The 24,788-nt window shown below is 37.6% G+C and overlaps 1 protein-coding gene across 3 annotated transcripts in view; it reads right to left on the reverse strand.

Annotated features, from left to right (window-relative positions):
- TRMT11 (tRNA methyltransferase 11 homolog) overlaps positions 1-24,580 on the reverse strand; it is a 57,906-nt gene extending 33,326 nt beyond the window's left edge. The window contains exons 1-7 of one of the 3 annotated variants that reach the window (XM_043890157.1): positions 24,430-24,580; positions 15,791-15,856; positions 14,163-14,236; positions 9,341-9,422; positions 9,145-9,237; positions 8,716-8,850; positions 7,837-7,993 (exon numbers count right to left, since the gene is read on the reverse strand). In XM_043890157.1, coding sequence (XP_043746092.1) covers positions 7,837-7,993; positions 8,716-8,850; positions 9,145-9,237; positions 9,341-9,422; positions 14,163-14,236; positions 15,791-15,856; positions 24,430-24,501 — 679 coding nt within the window. In that variant the 5' untranslated portion in view covers positions 24,502-24,580. The remainder of the gene's footprint in view (positions 1-7,836; positions 7,994-8,715; positions 8,851-9,144; positions 9,238-9,340; positions 9,423-14,162; positions 14,237-15,790; positions 15,857-24,429) is intronic. The other 2 variants (XM_043890159.1, XM_043890158.1) reach the window with 2 other exon arrangements.
- Between the last annotated feature and the right edge of the window lie 208 nt (positions 24,581-24,788).

Raw genomic sequence — 24,788 nt, forward strand, 5'->3', positions numbered from 1 at the left:
TAATATTTTTAAATTGTTTAAGAACAAGAATTCACAAAGTTAATACCTGTTCTTTTCAGTGAACTTCACCTTTTAAATTACCCAAACTAAAAATGTTCTTAGTGGTTGGGTAAATCCTAATAGCTTTACTGCAGAAAGATCTGCCAGTCAATATGAAATCAGAAATATACAGAAACATATACTTAAGACAATGGACGAACTTGGATACGAGGAAATAACTAGGGCTCTTTCCATTCTATCCTTTTGAAATGCAATCTCTAAAATTAAGATGGGTAGTGCCTCCAGAGGGTCAAGATCTATCAATCTTGTTTTAGGATTTATAGATAGATATAGATCTATGTATCTATAGAGATATAGATCTATAAATCTATAAATCGTGTTCCTTCCATAGTCATTTAAAACATAGTTTGGTAACATGTACTTAAAACTACTTTGCTCGGTGAAAAATAACTGACTACTTCCTAGTGGAGCCATGAGTAAGAGAGATGGAAGCCTAACAGCACAGCAGAAATCAAAACTAGGTTCCCCCATACGAACTACAAAAAGCATTTGTTTGAGGAGGTAAAGTAAGACCTCCTAATTCTTAGCCTATAAATGGAACAGTCAAAATTTAGGAAAGATACTGTATGTAATGACTTGAAATACTCATTAAAAAAAAAAAATCACTTCATCCAAATTATGAGGCATTACTACAATTCTGCCAGTTAAGGCAGATACTCACCTAGAAGAACTAGTTGTCAAGGGGACCAGAAAAGCTTTCCTGCGCTTCCTTAAACAGAGCCTTATCCATCTGGCTAGAGTGAGCTTTGAGAAGACCCAATTTATAGCACACTGCTGAAAGGAGATGAATACTGTTAGACTGCATCTGTTAGTTAACGCTGTACTCTTTAAATTTTTTCAAGTTTTAAATAAAATCACTGTAAGTTAGCTTCTCTGGTCACTGGGTAATCATTGTTAATCATCTCATTTTATTTCAATTAAATTGAAGCATTTTTGCATTTAGTTATACCTCAGATGGAGTTTCCTTGGAAGCTTTTTGGTGGAAGAAGGGGTAATAAAAAAAGGAGGGGTGAAGTGTTGAGGGGGCAGATAATGCAATTCACCCAATTTCTTATTATGGTATCAAGTGTAAAAATACCACAGTGTGATCTAGACCAGTAAACCAGTGTTTTAATTTCTTGTTACTTAAACAGTAACCAGTTTAAGGTTTGGGCAGTATCTTATAGGCAAACGGACACATAACTGAACTTTATAATGGAGAAACTAATTTATGATTTTCACCTGTAAAGATTTAAGTGGAAAGCTATATAAAATGTGAAAATCAGAACTGGGCTTTGGTTTTGCTGAAAGAAAAGGAGGAAAAATTGTGATACTACTTCACCTATGTTACCCTAAAAGAAGAAAACAAAATACAAAGAACTCTAATAAACTGGCAGCTTATGCAAAAGGATACTGCCAGAAAACAGAAATTCTACCAAAAATGGGACTACAGAGTGGTGAATCAAATGGGAAGCAGAAACTATTGAAAGACCCACAGAGATCCATTGTCTCTCTCCTAACTTCCTCTTCTTTTCACAGTCTCTTCCCAGAGCTAGGACAGTGGGTATCTCAACACCTCAATTTCACATCTATCATTCTGCAAAGATAAAATTTTAAAATTTTACTCTTTTCCTTACACCTATGGGCCATCTGAAGGTAGAAGAAGCCAAGGAATACACAACCAGTCTCCTGGGTATATTCTCCACTAAAGGAGTTGATTCATTTGAGAAAGGAGAAAGGGAAAGGAATCTGAGCTATGGCTGCAGAGCTATGTCACTGCACCTGCAGACACTGGCAGACACTTATGCCAATTATTTTCATTATAAACAGGGAAACAGAAGTTTACAATTTTAACCCTCAATTACTTTTTTTGCTGCCATAATTTGCAAATAGTTGCAAATTATGAATATCTTGGAAATCAGTCAAAGAAAGAACTAGGAAATGAACTCATAGCCAAATTGTTCATTGTAACAATTCAATATTGGCTATATCTAACATCTTTCACCAAAAAGGATCTCAGTGCTTAACAAAATAACTAAAAAATGATAAACAGTACAGTTCACTGTCTACCATGCATCACACAATTTCCTAAGAAGTTCATATACATATCTTACCTCATCTACCCTCACAATGTATTACTTACTACAATTTTACAAATGATGAAATTGAGGCCCAGACCAGTTAAGGATTTTACTCAAAGTCACAAAGTAACTGATAAGAGTAAGGACTTAAAACTCACTCTCTCTGCTGTTATGGTGGCCTATAAGCAGGCAACCTCCTCTAGATCAGCAGCAACTGAAGTAAATGTTTATCAGGCTGCTACTTAGATACACAAAAGTAAAACTCTGTTATTTAACAAATTAGATTAAGTAAGGCTACACACTCAGTTAAGAGTTGTATGCCATTCACAAGTCTTATATCACCTCACAGGTCAGCCTGTGGTAGGTATTCAACTGATGCATCCTCATCACTCCTTTAGTGATGTTCATATTAGAATAGCAGTACTTTCTAATTACTGAGAGCTGATCCAGGATATGTATCTTCTCCCTTGGAAAAATGGAGATGCAAAACTTTAAAAAAAAACAACAAAAAAAAACCCTTACTACAATGAGAATCAATGTATTTGCTGAAACAGAAATGAACAGTGTGCTTCTGCAGCTTATAATGTCATGCTAGACAAGACAGCAGACTGTCTAAAAGAAAAAGGAAAAGGTATTTAGGTAGGAAAAGATTACATCTCTCCTTTCAACTTCCCAGAAGTTCTCTAACCTACTCTATAAGCTTGAAGATATCCCAGGTCATAAGTAGTCTGTGGGGAAAGCATTTAGGAAACTAATACATATCAATTTTATATCTTTAAAACAGAAAAGGGATTGCACACTTAAATTTAAAAACAAACAAAGACTAAAAAGGAAAAAGGACAAAAATAGCCAATAGTGTGTGAAAAACTATGACCATGGAGGAAAGCACTGGGCTGCTTATTTCTCCAATCCTTCAGAAGGTACTACCCATCAAAGAGGGAAAAGGCCCAGGAAAGAGGACAAACTGCTTAAAAAACTCTTGCCTGTTTACAATTACTGGCCATTATCAGTTTTAAAGGTGGAGCCAGTGGTAAAAAAAAATCCACTTGCTAATGCAGGAGATGTGAATTTGACCCCTGGGTGAGGAATATTCCCTGGAGAAGGAAATGGCAACCCACTCCAGTATTCTTGCCTGGAAAATTCCATGGACAGAGGAGCCTGGTGGGCTACAGTCCATGGGGTTGCAAACAGTAAGACTAACTGAGCACCAGTTTTAAAACAAAAGCACTAAAAGCTAAAGTCTTAAAGCTACACTTAAACAACAAACACAAATTATGAAATGTATTTTAGCAACGTCTTTGGAAAGATCCTCCTGCAATTTTTCATTAACTGTCCTGCATAGTGCAATTAATTCTCCATTAATTGTCCTTATGTTGTCATTGTTCAGTTGCCAAATCATGTTCGACTCTTCGAGACCCTATAGACTGCAGCACACCAGGCTTCCCTGTCCCCTGTCCCTCACCATTTCCCAGAGTTTGGGCAAGTTCATGTCCATTGAATCGGTGATGCCATCCAAGCATCTTATCCTCTAACTGTCCTATACAAATACTCAAATGACCAAGATATACCCCTCACTCTAAAGAGCTGCCCTAAAGCAAATTAGGGACAGATCTCTCACGCCTTACCACACTAAAGGTAGTCAACATCTTGACTGCTATGGAAGTTAGCATTTCATAATATGCCCAGCCTCATCCATGTCAAGGAAAGAAAATTTTACCCATACTAGTAACTATTTTTATACTTTATGATAGTGCCTATGTGTGTGTGTGCACATGCATATTAAACATGTACATGTATGTATCTCATAAAAAAAAAAAAATCACTCCCCAGAAAAAGGTTTTAGAAATCCAAGAACAAGATAATTAACAGAGGGTCAGCATTTGGAAAAAGACAAATTAGATTTATTCCTCACAGCAAACAAGAAAATAAACTCCAAATGCATCAGAAATCTAAAAGGAAAAAAATCAAAACTACTGAAGAAACCATAGCTGAATTCCCCTATAACTTGGATGTAGGGAAAGCTATTGCCTGGTTTAAAAAAAAATTTTTTTTAAAAGACAGTTATATGCAAAGTCAAAAGAAAAATGGCAAACTGAGATAAAATATTTTATGTATTTATATACATTAAAACAGGAAAAAAAAGAGGGACTAAAATACAAAGTATTTTTAAAAATAAGGGGGGAAACCACAATATCTACAGAACAATAGGGAAATGACTTTAAGAAAATTCAAAAAAAGTTTCATAGCTAGTCCTTAAAATAGAAAGTTATTAGACTTCACTCATAATAAGAAAAATATAAATTAAGATTACACTGAGATAACATTTTCACCCAATGGACTGGCAAATTTCAAAAGCCTAATACACTCTGCTGGTGAGGCTGTGGGGGAACAGGGACTCCTATACATTGCTGGCAAGCAAGCAAAATGCCATAATGGAGAGTAACGTCGCCACATTTAACAAAATTACACACACATATACACTTCAACCTGATTTCCTAATTCTAGGAATTTACCCTAGAGCTATATTTCCAACACTATAAAAGTATATATATAAAGATTATTCATTGTAAGCATTATTTATAACTGTGAATGTGGGAAACTACCTACATCCAAGCTTAGGAGATTGTCTGAATAAATTACAATATGTAAGAATCTGCCTGAAACGCAGAAGACTGAGTTCAATCCCTACGTTGGGAAGATCCCCTGGAGAAGGGAACAGCTGGCTACCCAGTTTTCTGGCCTGGAGAATTCCATAGACTGTATAGTCCATGGGGTCACAAAGAGTTATTAGGCACAACTAAGCGACTTTCATTTCATTTCAAACCCATGGAGTACGCTATAAGATACATGAAAACAATCTCTATGAACTAAACGAAGTGATTTCTAGGAAAAATTGTTAAGTGAAAAAAGAAACCTATAAGGATAGAGTAGAATTTGTAGTATATGTGAGAACTCACAAGTTCTAAACTATGCATATATGTTTAGTTATGTATACATACAGTATGTATGCATGAATATGTGTATTTGCATATGCATTTATATACATATTATATATACACATATGTATATATATACACACATGCATTTCCAAGTTGTCTGCTGAAAGGGTATAGAAGCAAAAATACTTAGTACCTAGATCTTGGTTTCTAATATTAATACCATTCCCCACTAAAAGAAATAAGAATTTCTAAGAGAAATGACTGATTCCAGGGTCTGGGGAGGTAGGAAATGAGCCAGAAAGAAGAAGGAGGTGCTTTAAAAACAAAAAAAGACTACAGGAACATATCACAAAGACAGATCCAATATGAAAGGGCTCGCACATGGCAAATCTGGGACAATTTGAGCAATAAAATAGTTAAGAAAAAAATGGATTAAAGGCCACTTGGGAAAAGGAAGGGAAATCCATTAATTCTTATTATCAATAGATAAATGAATACAAAGAAAAAGAAAGAGATTTTGCTTATAATAAGACAGGTGTCCACTGGAGGGAGTGCTGAAGACAGAAAATCATCCCTTTGTAGCTGAAGTCAAGACTGGTGTGGGCGAGAACTGTCAATCAGCGCTAAACCTGACAACCAGAGGGGTGGGGGTGATTCAGATGTGTAGAATAGAACCTTTACAAGACCCTGGTGTGTCTCCGTACAGACTGCCTATTAACTGCAAGGAAAAAAAATAGTAACCAGTGCAGGGGGGTGGGGGGGGTGGGGGGGGTGGAATCAAACACCATCTTAACCAGTTGATCAAAATTAACATTACCAATGGGTAGAGATGGGTACTATGTGGATGCCCTGAGAAGGACACAAAATTACGAATGCAGTGGTCGAGCCAGGAAAGTATGACCCCTTAATCTAACCATAAGGAAACATCAAATTACCCAAAATAAGGAATATTCTGGATAAAAAATAAAGAGAGGAGGGATGATATCCCAAGTTTCATAAAAGAAAAAGACTTCAGATATATTCCATATCAAGGGATCAAAGAAATGCTGACAACAAAATATAGTACCTGATGCTAGAATGAAAAAGAAAAAAAGATGGTCTAAAGGACATTCATAAGTCAACCAACAAAAATGGAACACTAAATACCAACACTAAAGTGCTATATGAAAAGTATGTTTACTAACAGTGAAAACTATACTGTGATTATGTAAGAGAATATACTTATCATCAAGAAACATATATTAAAGTGTTTGAGAAGTAAAGGAGTATAATGGATGCAACTTACTTTCAAATGGTACAGAAAGAAAAATACTGTGTATATAAAACATAATGAGAAAGTAAGTGATAAAGCAAATAATGCCAAATTTTAACAGCAGTCCACTCTGGGTCAAAAATATGTAGGTTTTCTTTCTCTTATTTTTATTCTTGTTAACATTTCCATAAGTTTGGTATTATTTCCTGTCAAGTTCAAAGAGTTGGGGAGGCACTTAGGATGATCAGGATAGGAATGAAAGGAATGGGTAATGTGTTGGGGGTAGGATATAGACAGACAACGGAGGAGTGGAGCAGAGACGCACCAAGACTGATCTAACAACTCAGGAAATTATTCCATCACTCAGAAACCTCTTGACCGTGATTCTATTTGCTCCTCATGTGCTGTATTCCTCACGTTAGTTTATGGTACAGTAGCTGGCTGGCAGACCCTAATGCTGAGAGAGGCAGTGCTATGACAGAAAGGGCACTGAGCTCTGGGGTCAGTCTGCTTGAGTTTGAAACCCATGAGATTTATACAACGCACAACTTTGGGCAAGTCATTTACTCTCTCTCTGTGCCATAATCTCAGGAAGGTTTTGTAGAGTATCTCAATTTCAGCAGCTGTAAAGAGTTAAACTAGATAGTAACCTTAGAGTTCTCAGCTAATACCTGACATGCTTCCTATTCAACAAATGGGAGCTCCTGCATCATCACTGCTTACAGTTTCTGATGAGTTTCTGACAGGGAAAGACCGCTACAGTGAGAAAGTCCAACCACACACAATTTATTCCTACACAATCTGAATATAGTGAATTTAGTCAGGTGAACCTAATTGTGAGTACTCCATAAACATAGGCAAGATGGAAGAAAAACGGGTTAAAGCAGGAAAATGTCCTCAGACTGAGCTGAAACATCCTTGGACTTCCACACAAAGTTAACTACAAGGACACCCAATCAAGTGCGGACAAAACCCAGGTCATGGCCTCAGCAGTCACGCTCTAGGCCACTGATACTCAGTCACTTTTCTTATTTTCAAACTCCACATGTGAACCTCCACAAGCCAAAGATAAGGCACATTAACCACTTTTTATGTAAGTATATGATTGCCAATTTTAAAAGATGAATATTTTTTAAAATCATGTCACTCAAGTCTTTCTTCCTCAAGTTTTCCTGATTTTTTAATCAAGTACAACAAGAAATTTCCTATATAAAGAAACTGTAAAGCTTTACAACATTTCTATAATGAATGGTATGCTCCCCTTAGTGGTCTACTTAGGGGGAAAAACCCCACAAAATTCTAAGAAATTTAATAAAAATAAAAACAGAGCCCATAGAATTCTTTCAGCATTATCTTTAGAAGTAGCAAAAATGTCAAATACTAGCTATTATACAAATATGTGGTTGTCTCTTATTTAGCGATAAATAAAAAATTATTAATCTTTTAGCAAAAATAATACTATGCCCTTGACTAATATAAACAAGTAACATCACTACATTAGTTAAAAACAATTAAATAAAAATACCTGTTCCAACAAATGGATCAAATACAACATCATTTTTTTTCACTTTTCCATGGTTGGCCATGATGAATGATAAACCAGCATCCATGCTTGTATTTCCAATAAAGTGTCTCTTTTTGACACTGTATGACTCAATAAGCTCTCTCTGCCCATCTGCAATCTAGATCAGAGATATTTTTCAATAAGTATAAATCTACAAAATAGATTTAAAATAATTATTCAAATTAAACCCACAGTATCTTGATGACAATAACTTCTTTCTACTTAATCACTGCTTCATGTAAAAACGTGACTGAGGCAGTTACGGACATACACTTTTTATTTCTTAGTGTGTTCCCATTTACTTCTGCTTTTCAAAGTAAATTTGAATTGAATTTGAATGCAATTATTCCAGGAGCTGGTAGGGAGCTCTAGCCACCTGTTATTCTCCTAAATAGCAATATCCCGTAGCATAAACCACAGATTCCATTTGCCCACTCAGTGACTTAGGGAAGTGAGCAGAACTGTTCTGCAGTAATTTCATTTAAGAATGGAAACTTCAATCACAGAGCTCCACAAATGAGGAGCCTGCTGTCACAGCACTCTGCCTTTTCTCTGCTTTTATTTAAAAGTAGTTCACGCTTTCCGACAAGTTTTGGGTTAAGGTTTCCAGGTACGTAACCTCCTACCTAGGCCCCACATCTTATAATAATCCTCTTGCATTTCATCAGAATCTCTGGAAAAGACAAAACACACAACCACATATTTTCCACCGATTTTAATTCACACAGTAGTTCTGACTCTTCAGCTCCTTTCAAGTTTTACATATAAAGAGTCCAATTCAAAGGACTAACATTTCAGTTTTAAAGAAAAATAAAACAGGCAAAAAGAACACTTGCTTACCCATCTACCAAAATAAATATTATGTGGATTTTCAGGGATGTGGTTTGGGTCCAAACCATAATCCTCCAAAATAGAAAATACATGTTGTGGCTTCTTTAAATTTACTTTCCCTTCAAATGGCAGAAATTCAAGTGCCTAAAAAATAAAAGTAACTCTAAATAATATAAATATATAAAAGGAAAAATAGTGCTTATATAATAATTCCTATCTTGTAAGTCTGGTATCAGCATTAAATAAGACAAAACATGAAAAGTGCTTAGCATATAATGTGGTACAAAAGCACTTAGTAGACACTGGGGATTCTTATGCATCAACGGTGGCTATTTTACATTAATCTCATAGGTCCTTTTAGCTTTGCTTTTGGGTGTGTGCTCAGTCGTGTCCAGCTCTTTGAGACCACAGGTTTTGGTTTTTGCTAAATTCACTTACATCTATCCGTTTGACTTTTTCTTCTTGTGTCAATGTTTTATTAAATGTGTGAATCTTTATTTTATATGTAGAACCTGAATGTAGAAATGGAACCTAAAATAAAAGCAGATAAATTCTTTAAGTTTTGTACATAGTACACATGTAGATAGTACAGTATCTACAGATATGCTTATATAAAACCATATTTGCTACGTACCATCTTCTCTACAGGGTAGTTTTTAAGAGAGCTGTACAGCTCCTCTGGACACTTTCCATGACCCCACAGTTCAAATATAGACCTAGGAAATAAATGATTGGCACTAACCTCAGTAAAAAAAATTAGTTCATACAGTAATATGTAACAATTATTTCATTAGTTCTTCATGCTCGCTCCACCAAAACAATTACTGCCTATGTTTCTAAGCTATTAAATGAGAAATACGTATCCTGAAAACAAATATAACTTAAGTCTACATTACAAACACAAGTTGAACTTTACACAGAGGAAGAATTTATAAGTCAAGATCTTTTTTGAAGTCTTCTTCATTATCATTTCATTTTTTTAAAAAACTAGAACACAAATGATGCCATAAAAATCACTTCTTTTAATGAAACAAAGTGCAAGAAACTCAATCTTTCCCAATATCTTCTACATAAAAGGAAAAATGACTGGATAAAAATGTTACCATTGATATCTAGACATATTTGATAACACTTAGTAACTGTTACTTTTAAATACAAAATTCTTACTATGAAAAAAATCTCAAGCTTATATCTATTTTAAGGAATTAAAAAATTAAGCAAAATTTTATTGCAATCAACAAAACCGTTTTTAGAATCAGTTGTAATGAAACATGATCTATATATTACAGTTTTGTGCATCTAAAATCAACTACTTTATGATTAGAAAAAATGCTGCTCTCAGGACTGCAAATATTATCCTTTGAAAATGAATTCCTCCTTTCCCTTGTACTGAATTTATAGAAATAGGGCCTCTACAATTACACTGCTCTTACTTAGCTAAGTTAGAGCTAACACTCAATATAACTCAAAGTACCAGGGACTGTTTTAAGGCCATTTAATATTAATTCAGGCACTCCTCATAGGAATCCTGAGGTAGCTGCCAGTATCATCATCCATTTAACCAGTGAGGAAACTGAGGCACAAAAAGATTACATGACTCTCTCAAGATATACAGCAATTTGTAACGTAGGATTCAAACCCCAATCCATCTGACTCCAGAATCCATACACCACTTCTCTATGAAAAAAGACAAGAACTCCAGGCCATTCAGGAAAGGCACAGACGATGCCACAATTCATAATTATCCCCAATGAACTATTATACAGTAACAATAAAGGAACTAATGCCTGGAGTGATAACCCAGATTCAGTAAGAATAATACTCCATATCCTCTTTCAGAAAGAATTTATATAACGACAAATTTATATGTAAATGGAAAAATAAAAATATTCAATATATAACGTCATAAGCTTCCATTATAACTGGCACACTGGAGTAACACCTTTTATGATTTAGATTTTCAGAGTAAAATGTTTCCATATATATGACTGCACTATTATGATTCCTATTTTAGAGATTAGAAAACTTACATGGATTGCTACATTTCCCATGGGTGCTATATAAATAAGCATGGGTGTCAACTTATTAATATCAGTATGATCAAAAATATTTCACTGATTATAGCAATAATAATGAAACCTTTCTGACAAATGATGCTTTAAGAAACTATCCTTCAAAGGAAGGAGGGTTAGAACTGGGAAATGTACACAGGCAGCACCAATCATTTCTGTAATGGTTTATTTTTTTTTTTAATTGTGGCAAATTACCCCAAAATGTTGAGATTTAACAAGGTAGGTACCTAGGTATTTGTTATATTTTTCACTCTGTAAAATGCTAAAAAAACGGTGCATGTTAAAAATAAGTCAAACAAAATCAACTTTCAATCGCTATTCTACCACAAAAAAATCTGAATTTGTTAGTTTTGAATACACACTTCTAATGTCCACTATTCAAGAATAATTAATGCTACAATTAGAATTGTGAATTTTATCCTCTGAAAATGAATTCCCCTTTATCTATTAATTATAGACAGAAGGCCTCCACAGTGATACTACTTTTACTTAGTTATCATTTAAGATATAACCTCAGCTATGCAAAATATACACAGACTAAAAAGCAAAATCAAGTGGGCCTTAGGAAGCATCACTATGATGAACAAAGCTAGTGGAGGTGATAGAATTCCAGCTGAGCTATTTCAAATTCTAAAAGATAATGCTGTGAAGTGCTGCACTCAATATGCCAACAAATCTGGAAAACTCAACACTGACCAAAGGACTGAAAAGGGTCAATTTTCATTTCAATCCCAAAGAAAGGCAACGCCAAAGAATGTTCAAAGTACTGCACAATTGCACTCATCTCACACGCTAGCAAAGTAATGCTCAAAATTCTCCAAGCTAGGCTTCAACAGTATGTGAACTGAGAACTTCCAGATGTTCAAGCTGGATTTAGAAAAGGCAGAGGAACCAAAGATCAAACTGCCAACATCCGCTGGAGCAACAAAATAGCAAGAGAATTCCAGAAAAACATCTACTTCTGCTTCATTGACTATGCTAAAGCCTTTGACTGTGTGGATCACAACTGTAGAAAATTCTTAAAGAGGTGGGAATACCGGACCACCTTACCTGCCTCCTGAGAAATCTGTATGCAGGTGAAGAAGGAACTGCTAGAACCAGACATGTAACAATACTGGCTCAAAATTGGGAAAGGAGTATGTCAAGGCTGTATACTGTCACCTTGCTTACTTAACTTATATGCAGAGTACATCATGAGAAATACCAGGCTGGATGAAGCAGAGCTGGAATCAAGACTGCTGGGAGAAATATCAATAACCTCAGATATGGTGATGACACCACCCTTATGGCAGAAAGCGAAGAGGAACTAAAAAGCCCCTTAATGAAAGTGAACGAGGAGAGTGAAAAAGCTGGCTTAAAACTCAAAAAACTAAGATCATGGTATGCAGTCCCATCACTTCATGGCAAATAGATGAGAAACAATGGAAACAGTGAGAGACTTTCTTTTCTTGGGCTTCATTATCACTGTAGATGGTGACTGCAGCCATGAAATTAAAAGGTGCTTACTCCTTGGAAGAAAAGCTATGACCAGCCTAGACAGCATACTTTGCCAACAAAGGTCCATCTAGTCAAAGCTACAGTTTTTCCAGTAGTCAAGTATGGATGTGAGAGTTGGACCATAAAGAAAGCTAAGCACCAAAGAATTGATGCTTTTGAACTGTGGTGTTGGAGAAGACTCTTGAGAGTCCCTTGGACTGCAAGGAGATTCAACCAGTCCATCCTAAAGGAAATCAGTCCTGAATATTCACCGGAAGGACTGATGCTAAAGCTGAAGCTCCAATATTTTGACCACCTGATGCGAAGAACTGACTCTCTAGAAAAGACCCTGATGCTGGGAAAGACTGAAGGCAGGAGGAGAAGGGGATGACAGAAGATGAGATGGTTGAATGGCATCACTGACTCAGTGCACATGAGTCTGAGCAACCTCCAAGAGTTGGTGATGGACCGGGAAGGCTGGCAAGCTGCAGTCCATGGGGTCACAGTCAGACACGACTGAGCAACTGAACTGAACTGAAAAAGCAGCCAGGGATATTATTTCATAATGTTGCACAAGTATTACACAACTGTTTATTGTGCCATTACTCAAATGCATTCATCAAAGATATGAGCTTTGAAGGAAGCATATAAATCTGGTTCTCAATAAGCTATTTTAAGCCTATAAGATTTATCTTTGGAATTCAAACATCTCTCAGAGTCATAAATTTTAATATGCTAATATACAGTGATAATTATTCAAATGACATGTTTTTTAGTTTTGTTTCCATTTTCTGGTCATTTTTGTTGACTAAGTAAAACTCATTAACAAGCTTCAATTTATGAGATTAGATTTAGCAATGCAGCTAGTTTTCAATTGTTGTTGTTAAGTCACCAAGTCGTGTCCTTCTCTTGGGACCGGATGGATTGCAGCACGCCAGGCTTTCCTGTCCATCTCCGGGAGTTTGCTCAAACTCATGTCCATTGACTTGGTGATGCCATCCAACCAGCTCATCCTCTGTTGCCCCCTTCTCCTCCTGCCCTCAATTATATGGGGGTTGTAATCTACTCAATAGTAAAGCATTGCTAACCATATTAACAAAACTAGATATATGTAAAATCTTATTTGCACTGCAATATTAAATATAATTTCCAAGCAAAAAGAAGGGAGTTCTCAGAAATCTGTCAAAATGTTCAGGGGGCTAGAGGGGAGTGTTAAAAAAAATAAAGCAAGGATAGCATAAGTTTTTCAATTTTAAAATGCTAGTTGAAAATGCAGTTTAATTTCCAAACCCAAAGACAGATTTTTCCAACAATGAAAAAAGAAGAAAGGAAAAAAGAATAGATACTAATGATGAAAGCCAGAAAACACTCACGCAGGATAAATAAGAATGACATCATTATATTAATTCACATCAAGATATTACAATCAGAATTACACTAGCAAATAAAACAGTAAAACATATTTTATGGCAGGCTTCATTTTTTGTCATCTTACACTTCACCAATCTGTTCATCTAATTAAAAACCATCTATAAGAAAAACTAAAAAAATTTTAGGCTTTCAATACTTTGGTTATAATTAAATATGGCATTTTTCCTATGTAATAACACAGCATTTATATCTTAAACCATATGCTTGCTTAATATAGAAGTTTAAAAAAATTATTCTAAAGCACATGTTTCTGCATTTCATCATTGAGATTCTCTCATCCACAGTTTAAGTAGGTAACTCTCCTCTGTTCTCTCGTCACCATCCAGTGGCAAATACACGTAACTACAAGCTAAACTGAGCTCCCCGCAACAATCAACCCCTTCTACTTTCTGCCAATATAGCAAAAAAAAAAGGACAGAGTGGTTATAAGAAGTCCAGCTTACACTCATGCAGGAGAACATAATAAGTTGTTCTTACTTGGCACACACTGTCCGTTTCATTAAGTTTCTGGCAATATCCTCAGAGGGAATGCTAAGAATCCAAAAAGGAGACTGAAAGAAATAATAATATACAACTTACTTTTAAGTGGTTTTATGACCTTATTTAAGAAGTCAATGAGAAGAAATTCCTATTTGCTACTTTTATCTGAGAATATATAATCTGACACTAACCAAAATAAAAAACTACTCCAATAGTGGAAAAAAATTAATTAACAGATAACCTGTTAGGATAATACAGTACAAAATCAGAATACTTTTAAAAATGACCATATAAATGAAAACATTTTGTACTGCAAATTTAAGGTTATTTAAACTTAAGGTTAATTCCATGTATTACGACCAAGAATTAATGCACATTTTACCCTTAAGTATAATCTCAAAATTTTTTATTTTTGCTAATATTTTCTTATAATATAGCTATTTTGTTTTGAATTACTAAGTAATATATGTCTGAATCATCCCCCTTTTTTTTTTGTAGCTAGCTTTGGCCACCTAAGAGGGTGGAGTCTCTCCAATAACTATGATGAAAAATTATATGGAGTATATTATTAATTATCACTTATTATTTTATCCAAGGAAAAAAGTTCAAGTGCATCCCGAGGGTTTTAATACCCAAGATTACAGGCATCTTTGTGCTCCACCCAGATAACCTCTCGCCAGAATGCAGCAATATATAGTACGACCCCAACCTCAGGTCATCGCCCTCACCCAATTATATCCACATGCTCTCTCTTTTCCTCCTCCATCAACAACTGAAGTTCAATCAGGAGTAAAAGTCCAGCACCAGGGGACTTTCAATTTAATTAGTTCTCTCGCTTTTTATGAGAAGTCCTCCCTGCCAGACCCAGTCTTGATTCCAATTTTTATACTATCCTACAAAAAAATTCAAAATAACCCAAAGAGGGGAAAGGACAGTAACCTTAGTATTATTTTTATTAGGAAAAATTTAAAAGCCTGCTGAATGAAGTGAAATCATTAGATAAATTATGATTGAGTTAATTGATGGAAAATATACAGCCCTGTTAGTAGTGAATGCTAAGCAGAGGTATGTGACTGTACTAATGCTATCAAATGAAAAAGAGATGCAGAAGTTCACTGCTAGTATTACAACTAAGGGGGAAAAACATATAACAAAAGACTAGAAGGCAGTATTGCCAAATTATAAGTCACGTCAAAGAAGAATTGTGAATGATTATTTTTCTATGTTTTAAACTTCCCCAATACACAGAACTGTCAAACACAAAATACATGGCTCATAAACTCACAATTTCACACATGCATAATTAATTTCAAATTATAAAATGAGTATCAAAAGTAAGTCTGAAATCCAGCCAAATTCTAATTATACCTCATTAACATAAGACAGACCTCTTTTCAATAAAGGGACAGATACAAATTATGGTAAACTACTGAAGTAAAATGTAAAAACTAATAAAGTAAATGTTGGAGATAAATCTAACTTTCCAAAACAAAAAAATTTCCAAAATATCCTTTTTATTCAACTGCCCTTAAAAACAGACACAAGTAACTATAAAGATATAAATTTAAGATTTCTAAGGATACCATATATATATAGGTCTAATAAAAAATATAAATTCAACTTACCTTTCCATAAGTTTCCTGACTACTGGTGAACTGACCTCCAAAAAGTGAAAGCAAAGACTTTATCTCCTATATTGAAAATATTAGAGAATACATTTTTAACACATGGAACTTAGAAGTATAATAAAATACAGTTATTAACATAGTTTTTAAAAAAAAGAGAGAGGGGGTTTATTATCTACCTAAAGGGCTTAAATGTCAATACCAGACAAATTATAACTCTGGGTTCTGAAAATATTTAACAGTCACAACCATGGGAAGCAATTTCTGAGAAATTCTAGAATAAAAAAAAAAGTTGTCAAAAGATTTTGAGAAAATGCCCTGATTTCTGAAAAGGAAAAAGCAGATTGCAAAAATGATATCTGACAATGGATCAATAAAAATAAAACCATTAGATGATTTGAGGATGTTCAGAAAGGAAATAACATGTTTGTAATGAGGTTTAGGGCTCTTACTAGTTCCCTTTAAATATTAATTTCATAAACATTTTTCTCCTTGGCTTTAGGATTACAAATTTTCAATAGGAAACAATATACTTTATGTTGAACACCTAGGTGTTTTAAAATTTTATCACTTTAAAACAAGGCTAAATATTCATTTTCATAAATATCTGGCTTTTTCCAAATTTCAGATTGTTTCTTTAAGATAGAGATGCAATAAACAATATTATACCCAGAGATGTGGAAAATTGTATGGCTCCTTAAAGTACATATGGTCAAAATACTTTCTTAAAGAATTGTTCTAAGTTATAAGGTGAGAGTATCAATTTGCCTTCACCACTGTTCAACTGGATGCTGTACTGTTTTTAATTAAATATATGAAAAATAGCACTTCTGTTGTTTTAATCTTTTGATTACTTGGATAGAAAATTATTTTTAATGTATGTTTAAAAGCTGTATTTGGAACCATTCTTTCTCTAGAAAATAAAATCATTAGTTATGTATTAACTTATGATTAATGAAGGCCAATAATAGAATTTTACTAAATGTCAGAAGAGAATCCTTTACAGATTAAATTTGCTGTCTTGTCCAGTTAATTAGATGAATAAATATATGTTGAATTAAAAAACAGACAAGTGATTGGGGAGCATCACTATGGATTAATTGAATAAGTACAAGTTATGGTAAGTTAACCTCCTTTCTGGATAAAATTACAGAACAAGAAAGAGAATACAACAGTTACTTTAAAAACATCAAGAATGCAAAGTTGAAATCTGTTCAGACAGTTCATATAGCCTATGAAGCAAATACTCTGTATTGGTAAACACGAGATGAGGATATAAACCTTATAATTTATACTGCTAACAAATTTTATCTCCTCAAATAACATAAAGCAGGTAGACTCCCACTCTGCTGGGTGGGTCTTACACAGGATGAAACCTACTGAGAGGGTGCCTACGATCCCCTTTCCCCTCAGGCAGGAGAAGGAATAATTAACATCAAGCCCACCGCCAGCCCTGGTCACCACAGGAGAAAGTCCACCCAGACTATGAAAGCCCTCTACCTCAAAACCAAGGAGAACGGGAGGTTTGTGCAACTAGTGCCTTATCTGTTTTTTCTTTTGTCTGTGCAACAAATCTTTTTTTTAATCCCAGGTACTAGAAGGTGCTGCATTCACTTGAATCATATGGACAGATCAAGAACTAGCAGAGACTATCAGGAAATCACTGAAGGTAGTCCAGTAGTTGGAGAAGGCGATGGCACCCCACTCCAGTCCTCTTGCCTGGACAATCCCATGGGCGGAGGAGCCTGGTGGGCTGTAGTCCATGGGGTCACGAAGAGTCAGGCACGACTGAGCGACTTCACTTTCACTCTTCACTTTTATGCATTGGAGAAGGAAATGGCAACCCACTCCAGTGTTCTTGCCTGGAGATTCCCAGGGATGGGGGAGCCTAGTGGGCTGCCGTCTACGGGGTCACACAGAGCCGGACACGAGGGAAGTGACTTGCAGCAGCAGTCCAATAGTTATTTTGCAACACAGGTGACACAGATTTAAACAGGAGGCGGCATTCGACCTCGGAGGCAGGCCACAATTTGGTGGCCAGTTCTTCCAAAGAGCAGCTCTGTGATTGTATACAAGAATCTTAACTCCCTCAACTCCCAGTTCCCTCCTCGATAAAACAGGACTCAGTTACCTCAAAGGGTTAAGGAGATCTATAACAAAAAGAGCAAAGAACCTAGGCTGTAATTGAAGGAGTCAAGATAGTGATCACCACAACACTGTCCTTGAAGTTCAGTGAGTCAAGCAAGCAAATAAGACTGACAATTATACTAGTTAAAAGAAAAAATGAAGTTATAGATTAAGTTTCTTGGCCAAGAATGATTATTGTTCACTTCTTATTAAAGCATATTATGAATTCATAACATGAATTCATACATTCATAACATTTTCAAAATTCTGCTCTTGGAATACAGTTAGAAATGAGCAACAGGTTAAAGCATAAAGGTTCCAAGCATTAAAAAAAAAAAAAAAAAAAGTGAGGATTATTCGAAATTTTATGGCATAGGATTAGCACTATTACCCAAAATCTAAGAAATGACTCAAAAGTCAGAGTAAATGTGATAATCCATGTTTCAAACTGAAAAGCAAAACATGTATTAAAACTACCACATCAACCTACTTGGAAAAAAGCAAAGCAAAAATTTTATTCATCACATGGCAAATTTACTTTTCAGTTGAGAATCTTTTTACATCAGGAACAAAGAATTTAGACATTGGATACAAAAATATGGCATGATCTGGTACATACCTGATGCATTAATTCACATGAGCTTTGCAGTTCTTTTAGCCACTCACTTTTTCATCCACTTAGTTCACTTCAGAACCAGCAGTAAAATCCAGGTGTCTGAACTTTACTTTTAGTACAATAAGGCGGCTGCCAACTAAAACTGGCCCTGATTAACTGCACAGAGGCAAAACCAGAACCATATTTGCACTCTTAATCTTTCACTTTAAATCACATAGGCAGCTACTCATTACAGCTTTCCTGTCTGGCAGTTCTAATAATGTGTGTGTGTGTGCGCGCGCATGCATGCACGCACGCACACACGCATGCACACTCAGTCAAATCCAACTCTTTGCCACCCCATGGACTGTAGCCCGCCAGGCTCCTCTGTCCATAGAATTCTTCAGGCAAGAATACTTGAGTGGGTAGCCATTGCCTTCTCCAGGGGATCTTTGCCATCCAGGGATCAAACTCACATCTCTTGTGCCTCCTGCATTGGTAGGCAGGTTCTTTACCATGGTGCCATCTGGGAAGCCCTCTAACATTAGATGGGTCCAAAAGCATCCTTTTGATTGCCTTCCCCAAAGAGATCCTATTTCACTCAATTCAATATTTATTAAATGACTAATATATGCAAGGCATTGAGCTGTGTAAAGATACATAGTTACCCTGAGGGAGCTAGGGTCTAGTAGAACTAACATTTACCCTAGTAACTGAAATGTGAAGTGTACAACAGTGAATGCCCTTTAAGAAGCAGATAATAATAATAATATACTAGAGTACAAAGGAAGAAAAGATTGCTTCAGTTTTAGAAGAAAAGTTTCAATGGAAACTCACTTTAAGCCCTGAAACACAGGGAGAATCTATACAGAAAGAGAACTTTCACTTTCAGTGATGGCAATTCAATTCAAATCTAATTCAGGTAATTCAGATTAAGCCTCCTGTTGAGAAGAATTTAAAAAAAAAAAAAGACCTCTACTTGAAGGCATGAGAGATGACAAGAATTACCAAATCAAGATCCAGGACGGGGCAGAAATCACAAGGTAAAGTCACTCTCTCCCTGGGAAATATATGGAATCCAAGAGTAGCGGTGAAGGTGGACAGCTTAACGGAGCCAGAAGAACGAAAAAGAGAACAGGGCCAACAATGGGAAGGAAAGAAAGTTTGATAAAACCACCCAGTTTAGACTGGAATCCCCCAAAACTATGCACATTATCAAGTATGTTCAAATCAGAGCAGAAACAGACTCAAGGCCTGAAAACAGGTTCAGCGATCCTGGAGTGTTAATGCTCCTATCATCAAGAGCATTCGCATCATCCCAGCCTTCATGTATTTCTAAAAATAAATTTAAATAGAACTATATTAAACTTTACTAAATAAATTTAAATAAAACTATATCTGGCATGTATTTTAAAAACACCCAGCACACATATGAAAAAGAAGCAAGAGAAACTGACCCACAGGACCCCTTTTATCAATTACATGCTTTAACATAACAGTGCTTTCTATATTGAAGAGGATAAAAGACAAAATTAAAAATTTGGGCAGAGGACTGAAAAAAAAAAAAAAAAGAAATTGCACATCTGAAAAAGAATCAAGGAAAAAAATGATAAACCTAAAATAAACAAGTGTGTGGGCAAATCTAAATGAACACTGACTATACAAAATCAATAGACTGAACAGTGGCAGAGGAAAGACCCAGACAAGACGGTGGGAATGACAGGGAAGGGTATCTGGCTGCACCGTTGGTGGCGGGAGGTCTGGGAGGGCGCAGAGGAGAAAATCATGCAATGGCAGGCTTTAGATGCCAGACTCGAGTTTCAGCCTTAGGACAATGGAGACAGAAGAGAGGACCGAGCTCTGCGGAGATGAAACTGGCATGAGGGAAATACACTAAGAAGAATTTAAGAAAGAAGAAACGGGTTAAAAATCAGCAAATACTAGGGACGCTATTTTCAAGACTGCAGCCTAACCACTCCATTCTCCCTGCATTACCTGACTACAGGTTCTCACCCTCCTTGGCTTCTCTCTACTTCCACCCTGGTGGATTACAATCCTACAGGATTCTCAGTGGTATCCCTTCTCAGGTACTAGCATTATCGTTTTAAAACACAAATGATTGTGAGTCACTTCATGATTTAAAAAGGAAAAATGTTTGCTACTTCTTGGCTTAAAAAGGCAGGGGTGGGGGGGAAAGCCAGTGGTTCTCCATAAACTAAAATAAAATCTAAATTACTTCCAACAGTTTCAAAACGCTCCAGAATCTGGATCCTAGCCACCTCTCCAGCCTCACTATCTGTTACTTCATCCTCCTTCCCCACACAAGTCACAGCCAAACCACCATAAACAACCACCCCTCTGGGCCTCTACACTTGCTTTTCTCTCTCAATGAAGGGGGCTCTCCAGTCCTCTTCATCCCCAGAGTATCTTCCTTATCAATTAAGATCTAACTAAAATGTTACTTCCTCCATGAGACTCTATGTCCTTGCACCTCATCTTGCCAGCGCACCTCCTCAGCAACACGTTAGTCCTGAATCAAAGCAGCAGTCTTCCTCGCAAACTCGTAAGGCCGGTGAACTGAACACAACTGAAGAGAATCACAGAATCCTGGCACAATCACAAATACATGCTCTTCACCCCAGCTGAGTTTTCAGCATCACTCTAACACCCGAGTTCTTCTCTACTCAATTGTTTAGCTCATCAGCTCCCTCTTTGCTTTCAATGATTATTTCAAATTTTTCTCAATTTCTCCATTCAACTGCTTGGTCCTCTATCTTTCAAGAAAATACCTTGACTCATTCATTACCTAGAAAATAGCCCTGTAGGCAACTACCCACACCTGCCCTAAGTCTCCTCTGCCCAAGCTCCCATCTATGGAAAGGCCAACACCTCCCACTGTGTCCTTATACCCACTTTCCCCTTCCCTCCAGCCTAAAAACACACCAATTTCTCCAACAGGGAAAGGGATTCTCCCTCGACTCTAGGTCTCCCGCAAACTGTTAACCAATCTCTTACTTTCCTTTCTTTTGTTAAGAGCAGTCTCTCTCTGCTTTCTCATTTTCTAGTGATCACTAAACCAAATAATCTGTTTCTCCCCTAAAACTATACAACCACTCTAGAAAAATCCTAAAGCTTTACCCACTTGATTTCTTTGGTCTCATATTAAAAAACAGAGACATCAATTCGCTGACAAAAGTCCATACAGACAAAGCTATGGTTTTTCCAGTAGTCATCTATGGATGTGAGAGTTGGACCACCAAGGCTAAGCACTGAAGAATTGATGCTTTCAAACTGTGGTGCTGGAGAAGACCCTTGAGAGTCCCTTGGACTGCAAGGAGAGCAAAACAGTCAATCCTAAAGGAGATCAGTCCTGAATATTCACTGGAAGGACTGATGCTGAAGCTCCAATACTTTGACCACCTGATACGAAGAGTCGACTCACTGGAAAAGACCCTGATGCTGCAAAAATTGAGGGAAAGAAGAGAAAAGAGGTGACAAGAGGATGAGATGGTTGGAGGGCATCACTGGCTCAATGGATATGAGTCTGAGCAAATTCCAGGAAATAGTGAAGGACAGAGAAGCCTAGTGTGCTGCAGTTAATGGGGTCGCAAAGAGTCGGACACAACTTGGTGACTGAACAACAACAAGAACAACTCTCTTCCTATTCTGACGCTTGCCTATCTTCCTCATCACCTTCTTTTCCCACTTCCCCTTAATATCAATCCTTCCAATGCTGTACTTGGCCCACTACTCTTTTTGATGCTATGCTTTCTCTGAATAATTTTGTTCTCTCTCCTAGAGTTCATATACAAAAGACTTCTAAATATCAGTTACCAGCCCAGGCAGCTCTATTAAGATCTGTGCATACTCATATTCACTGCCTCCTCGTCATCTCTGTTTGATGTGACACAAACATATCAAATTCAGCATAACCACAATTTAAATCTTACTTCTGCCTGTGCTATTTTAAATGGAAACACCTTGATAACCATCCGAGGAGTCATCCTTGATTGATCCCTCTCCCCACCACCTTCAACCAATCATCTAACCTTCAATCCCCATCATCAAGCCCTGATGATTTTATCACCGAAACATTGTCCCAATGTATACAGCCATCTTATTCCTTGCCCTAATTCAGGCTTTCTTAATTTATTAACAAGACTATTCCAACAGACTCACCTCCTAGCTCCTGATTACCCTCAAATCCACCCTCTGTACTGCTTCCAAAGTGACTTTTAAAAAATCTGATTTTGTCACGTCTTTACTTAAAATTCTTCAATAAAATCTCGTTCTAAGTTCCAGAGTACTTAAGGCTTTGCATTTTACGAACCCTACCCTTCTCTCCAATATTTTGGCCACCTGATGTGAAGAACTGACTCATTGGAAAAGACCCTGATGCTGGTCAAGACTGAAGGCAGAAGAAGGGGATGACAGCGGATGAGATGATTGGATGGCATCACTGATGCGATGGACAGGAGTTTGAGCAAGCTCCAGGAGTTTGTGATGGAGAGGGAAGCCTGATGTGCTGCAGTCCATAGGGTCGCAAAGAGTTGGACACTACTGAGTGACTGAACTGAACTGACCCTTCTCTCCCAGGCTTCGCTGGTGGATCAGTGATAAAGAATTCGCTGCCAATGCAGGAGACACGGGTTCAATCCCTGGGTTGGGAAGATTCCATGGAGAAGGAAATGGCTACCCACTCCAGTATTCTTGCCTGGGAAATCACGTGGACAAAGAAGCCTGGTGGGCTAGAGTCCGTGGGGTTGCTAAAGAGTTGGACACAACTTGAGACACTACAACAACAATCCTTGTCTCCCGCTCTCTTTGTCATTCTTTGCTACCTATTTGGTAATTCAGTAATAATGAATAGCTTGTAATTCTAATTTACTTGTGTCTCTCCCTGGCCTGGCTAACTTCTACTCATCTTTTAAGTTACAGTTCAAGTGTCATACCCTCCTGAAAGCCATTTCAATGGGAACATCCCCCACCCCTCAGATTTCCCTTCCATATGCTGGTATTTCACTGCGTTTCTATCACTGCACTTACCAAAATGATTTCATAATGCTCTGTTTATGCATCTGGTCACCCTTTAGCCTAAACGGTAAACTCCGTGAAGACAGAAAGTCTGTCATTGTTATATCCCCAGCGCCCAGCACATTCTATTACATGTATTCTGAAAATCTTTCTTGAATAAACAAAAATTTCCCCAACTTTTCATCATTCAACCCTAGCACCCACATTCACCACCACTACTCCAACCCCCATGAAATTTGAGCCGCATATTCGATACTTAAAATACTACCCTAAGCATTTCTGTCCGCTGTCTCTATTTTCCCATAGACGAAGAGCTTCAGCAGGAAGAGGACGGGTCATATTCACCTACCTGCTGCTGTTGCTAAGTCGCCTCAGTCGAGTCCGACTCTGTGCGACCCCATAGGCGGCAGCCCACCAGGCTCCTCTGTCCCTGGGATTCTCCAGGCAAGAACACTGGAGTGGGTTGCCATTTCCTTCTCCAGTGCATGCATGCATGCTAAGCCGCTTCAGTCGTGTCCGACTCTGTGCGACCCTATGGACAGCAGCCCACCAGGCTCCTCTGTCCACAGGATTCCCTAGGCAAGAATACTCGAGTGGGTTGCCATTTCACCTACCTAACTCCGGTTAACTGGCACAAGGACAGAAGAATGAATAAATATGCTTAGCGAAGCTGAGAAGCTGTTTCGGACTTCTCTCTCACATCCTCCCGGGGCTCAGAGCCGTCCCAGGGGCCGAAGGACTGGGGGGGACGAGTGATCTCCCCGACAAGCACAGACCCCCAGTCCCCGCGGGCTCCGACTGGGAGGGTCGCCTCCACCCGCACATCAACCCCCACCGCGCCGTCCTCTCCCGCCAGAAGCAGTGGACGGCCCTGCGGGCTCACCGGAAGGCGGAACTCCAGGTGCTCCTGTGCCATGAGCAGAAGATACCTGTTCAAGATACCCGGCGGCGCCATCGCAGCAGCCCACAACACGCCTGCGCGGTCCAGAGTGTCTCACCGTTTTCTTCCCCCACAGACCACTTCCGCTGGGGCGGAGTCTGAGCCGGAAGCGGAAGTACGGCGAGCCGGGCTCTGACCGGAGTTTCCCAGCTGTTGAAATTTGAACCCTGCGGCTCCCGGGGAGGCTTCCTCCGGTACTAGGTGCTTGCTAGTTGAGGCCACCTTGTACCAGGAGCTTGTGTGAGATGCTGCGTTGTGTTCCAGAGCAGGTTGCGATGGGACAGTGTAGTTCCCAGTGATCC

The sequence above is a fragment of the Cervus elaphus genome, chromosome 28 (genome assembly GCF_910594005.1).
Source record: "Cervus elaphus chromosome 28, mCerEla1.1, whole genome shotgun sequence".
NCBI lineage: Eukaryota > Metazoa > Chordata > Mammalia > Artiodactyla > Cervidae > Cervus > Cervus elaphus.